The 5,218-nt window shown below is 40.0% G+C and overlaps 1 protein-coding gene across 1 annotated transcript in view; it reads left to right on the forward strand.

Moving 5' to 3' along the window:
• The first annotated feature begins 3,519 nt into the window (after positions 1-3,519).
• khk (ketohexokinase) overlaps positions 3,520-5,218 on the forward strand; it is a 40,655-nt gene continuing 38,956 nt past the window's right edge. Inside the window, exon 1 of the mRNA XM_037679003.1 lies at positions 3,520-3,709. Coding sequence (XP_037534931.1) covers positions 3,615-3,709 — 95 coding nt within the window. The 5' untranslated portion in view covers positions 3,520-3,614. The remainder of the gene's footprint in view (positions 3,710-5,218) is intronic.

The raw sequence follows: 5,218 nt of genomic DNA on the forward strand, positions 1-5,218 counted from the left end.
GGCCCACATTTCCAGGTTTGGCCCACATTTCCGGGTTCGGCCCACATTTCCGAGTTGTCAGCAGTGATGCATAACAAATGTGACGCGTCAGCGATGACGCATAATAGATGCACTGGAAGGCCAAATTATGTAAAAATAAACAAATAAATACTTGAAATTGTTTAAATTGTGGGCCCTGCATCTATCATCTATTAAAGATTAACTTTTTGAATGGAATTATGGAAGTTAAACAACATTTCCATGATATTCTAATTTTTTGGAAAGGGTCTGGATATGTGGAAAACAAACAGGCACCAAAGACATTTGTAACTTTTTAACGTAACAGCGCTGGTCACAGCCACCGTGGCACAATAAATTATGGGAATATGTAAACGTGACGCTCTGACGTACCTGTTCTCATCTGCGGCCAACGAAGCAAACACTAGTGCTGTTCAATACCAGGGTTTCTGGTCCGATACGATACCGGGTAAAATTTGTGCTAGTATCGGCGGTACCGATACCGACACTAGTACTTTGTGCAAATACGCCTAATGTGTCAGGTTTTCCTAAAAAAATCAGTGTATTCAGATCAAAAGGTACATAAAGAATGTAAGACATGAAAGTAATTTATTTATTTTAAACTCAGGAGTATGTTGAGGTAGTGGCCTCATTTAGTCTGAGCTTATAAAACAGAAAATAACAGGACATCATACAAAATATGTGAAAATGGTTTTTCAAACAATAAAAATAAGAAAATAAGGAAAATCATAAAACTATTAAAATAAATTATTAAATATCTATTAACTAATGAGATACGTTTAAGATATGTTATATTTTTATCCATATTTTATAGTATGTATTTTTCAGAGTTCACCAAGGCTGTTTCATCACCACCGCTCTGTATAATTTGATGACACCTGGTCCGTGTAATCCACTTTAAATGATCAATTCTTTATGAAACCTTACCTGAATAAATCTAGGCTTTTTTTGTCCATGTGAGATTATCTCAGTGATGCACATATTATTACTCCAAACTGAACTTATGCAACTATTTGTTGACGCATAAATTTATTTTGTTACTTGTTTCATAACCATATGTATTAATTTGAACAACTCCAACTGCAGCAGTTCTTGGCACCACTTGAAGCTCCACATTTCCTCCCTCTGTACCTGGATAGTCCTGCCGGATTAGAGTTGAAGCGGACGCCCGCAGGGCATGTCCGTGCTAAGCTCAATTTTTACAACTCCGTTCGCGTACTCTGTGTCGCACAATAAACTGCCTGGCGACGGACTGTTTTGTATGCGACACCAATGTATTAAATTCTCCTTCTTCATACCTGATTTGGCCTTTTCTTTTGTTTTTTTTTTGCCAAGAGGCAGTGATCTCTTCCTCCTCCTCAGTTGACGCCATGACTGAAATGGTGAGAAATGAAGGAATTTGTCACGAGTGAATTAAAAGCAGGTCCAGCGTGGCTGCGGGAGGGTCTGGAGATTTCCTGGTGGGCAGGTCTGATGTGTGGGTTGCAGGGCCAGCGCTCCCTGTTTTTTATTTTTTAGAACTTGGGGCTGCCAGCTCTTTCTTTTTTTTTTGGCGACCTGCCAATCAATCCAGTAGGTGCGTCAATAAATAACCAATCGGCGACCTCAATTTGTCCCGAAGGTAAACGCCCCGCCCCCTTGTCTGTGAAGCTGACAGCAGCTGCTCAGGGTGGACACTCGAGCATGAACCCTCTGCGGACAGTGCGCATCGAGTCCGCGTGGAAAAATGTCCGCCCGAGTATTCTGAAGCCTTGACAGATCACTAGCAGCGTGCCGCTCTGCTTACACGCAGTACGCACTTACCCAGGTGGAAGAAAAAGTAGTTCCCTCCAACCGCGTATCACGTAGACAAGATCTCAATAGATTAGTTACTTTCCACCATCTTCCTGTTAATGATGTGCATCACCTGAAACGACTTCAGTATAAAAAGTATCGATAGTTTGTTGTAAGAATCGATCCTAGAGAGTCGGTTTGCTGGTGAGTATCGATATTTTTCGATCCGCACGTCACTAGATAGAGGCCATGAATTTAAACACAACCTGGTTACGTGTAAAATTGTTTGTTGTCCTTAACAGAAGTTGGGACAGGACGTGTCCAAACTGTGTTAAAAACAGCCTCCCGCCTCTTAATCTCCTTGTTTAAATTATGGAAGCTGTCCAACTCTTTCATCGTTAGCATGCTAAGCTACAAACACGGACAACACATTTACAAGTTCTTGTTAAGAAGTTAAATCCATCAACTACACAGAAACCACAGCTAGCTAACATCGTCTGACGCTGAATGAAACAAACAAACCTGAACTCATTTTCTCTCCAACTCGACAGCTCCTCTTCGTAATCTGAGATTATTCCTTCAAAAAGACCCGATGTTTCTCCGCAGCTTCCTCCAGTCTGTTGGACCCGCTGTCTCCACGGTTTTACTCCTCGGTGAACTTAGTTCTAGGTTGGATCTTCGACACATTCGCTCCGTGGATTCAGCGGTGTCTTCTTCCTGTTTGTCAGATCTGCTCCGCGTCGCGTGCTCCCTCCTCCTGACCACTCAGTGTTGCCAGATCTCGCGATAGCAACAAGCAACCAGATCTTTGAAAACAAGCCCAACTGGCAACCCACCACATTGTGCAAGGTGGTATTAACATACATTTATTATGGTATTACACATAAACAACTACGCTAAACACTTTGAATAACATACTTTTAAGCTCTAATAAAAAAAATATATATATTTGCATATGTAACAAATATTTAAATCATATTTTTTCTACATATTCATTCATTCAAACTTTATTTATACAGGTTAATCCCATTGAGCCTCAGGGACTCATTTACAGGACAGACCTGATTTTTTTTTTTTAACAAAGAGCAATGACAACAGTGGATAACAACGACAACAATAGCAAATCATAAAAGAGGCATACAAATTTATTTATTTATTTATTTTTATAAGTTAAAATAAAATGGCAACGAAAAAGGACAGTCAAAGGGAAAAAGTAGTGAAAAAACCAGCTAGATTGTAAGGCGGTGTAGAAAACTAAAAACAAGAACATGTCTGCATCGTGCTTAACATATCACTTAACATATACAGGAGCACGCTACATACACACTTTACATAGACACAAACATATTTTTGGCACTAATGGAACCTCACAACACGGGAGTGCAGTAAAGTTGCTGTGAGGTTATTGGAGCATTTTATTTATATATTTTTTATTATTTTTGTAATTCTGACAAAGTAAAAAGTAAATAGATTTTTAGGCTTCTTTAGAAAAAATGTTTATTGGCTGCACCTAAATAAATAAAAACAGAAAATAAGAAATGTAAGGCCGATTTTCCCCCATAAGGTCTCCCAGTAGTATTTGATATGCTTAATGCTGTTACGTGTGTGTGTTTTTAATAGAATTAGGAAATATATTACCTCTTACAGATGACAGGAAATGATTTGTTTTTACCAGGGAGACGTTTATTTTGTAGTCTCTCCTGACAGGAAGTGCTTCTTGTTGCTGTAACTTGACTAGATGAACAGTGACCCCTGCGTGGAGCAAAGTCCAGATTATTAATGATCGATGACAGATTAAAGCCTCAGTCAGAGTCAGGACCAGCATGGAGGACAAAAAGAAGATTCTGTGTGTGGGGCTGGTGTGTCTCGACATAATCAACGTGGTCGACAAATATCCTGAGGAAGACACTGACAGCAGGTTAGCACACAGGCTAACGCTAACTCTGTTAGCTTTGTTTGTCATTCCCTGATCTGTTACGGAAACACGATCCGTACTAACACACAGGCTAATGCTAACCCTAACACTGATAGCCGGTTAGCATAAGGTATTAATGCTAACTCTCGTTGAGCGCTGAGTCGTACGTCGACGTCGCCGCCATATTGGATGTGGCGAAAATGAAGCGATGAGATTCTTCATTCATTTAGAGCAGTGGTCTCCAACCTTCATTGCTCCACGGACTGGTTTGATGTCACAATATTTTCACGGACCGGTCTGGGGGTCCTCCCCAACAGAATTTTGAATAAAGTAGATGACATTTCCTGCATTCTGGTGTATTTTACAAACATTTCCAAAAAAAAGTTCAATCTGGTCCTCTGGACATTCAAAAAACAAGAAAACCAAAAAACAAAGCAAAAGAAACGTTTCGTCTCATCCAAGAGACTTCCTAAGTCTGAGGTGCTGTATTCAGCTCAGTCTCTTAAATAGCACCTTCTCAGAGTGGATCAACCAGTTTGCTGCTGACAACCAGAACCAGCTGATCACATGCTCAAGAAAGACCATCAGCCTAACAATGGATCATTAGCACATCATTTACAAACATTTATTACAGTAGATTTAACTGTGGGACAACAAGCATTGCTCTAAGTTTTTGACCACACTTAGAAAAATCTGCCCAATATTTAGCGCTTTGACACTGATTTAGAAAAGAGTTGCCCCCAGTCCTCCTGCTCAATTCAAAGAAGCATCCTGGTCACTCCGACATGGCTTCAAATACTCTGACTGCAGACAAACAGCTTCATGAGCAGAGATCATCGTCTGTTTTTATCAGCTGGGTGGAAGTTCAGATAACTCCTGCAGTGATTCACACATCAGATTATTCACAAAAGCACAGGAACTTATGCCTAGTGCAAAACGTTTAATTATAGTTTTGTGTTTTATAATAAAATATACCCATGACTTTCAACTTTTAGGGGCAGAGATTTTTTTGAGCAGAAGCAAAAATGTGAAGCGACAGCTCTGATGTGATATTAGGAAGCTTGTTAAAATATTAGTTTAATTTTGTTATAGTTTTATAGTCAATCTTTGTCAGGTGGGTTGAAAAATATGCAGTGTAATCCTTCAAAATGCACAGGTACGGCTGCGCACCTCCACCTGTCTGCTGCAGACCACGTAGCTGAACTGCTTTGTTCTTCACCAGAACTGATCTGCGCATGCGCCTCGCAGAAACTGAAACTAACCACTGACCTGCGTCAACAGTGAGTCATAGTCTGATTGTCATAGTCTGATAGAGAGAATCCGGTGATTTTTCAAAATAAAACTTATTTTCCCCCTTCTGTGCGGCCCGGTACCAGTCTGTGGCCCGGGGGTTGAAGACCACTGATTTAGAGTGGCAACATGGAAAAAGCTATGCAAGACTTTTCTTTTCCAAGATTTATAACACACACACACACACACATACATATACATATATATATATATATATATATA

This window comes from Nematolebias whitei, chromosome 7 (assembly GCF_014905685.2).
Source record: "Nematolebias whitei isolate Nwh7 chromosome 7, NemWhi1, whole genome shotgun sequence".
Taxonomy (NCBI): domain Eukaryota; kingdom Metazoa; phylum Chordata; class Actinopteri; order Cyprinodontiformes; family Rivulidae; genus Nematolebias; species Nematolebias whitei.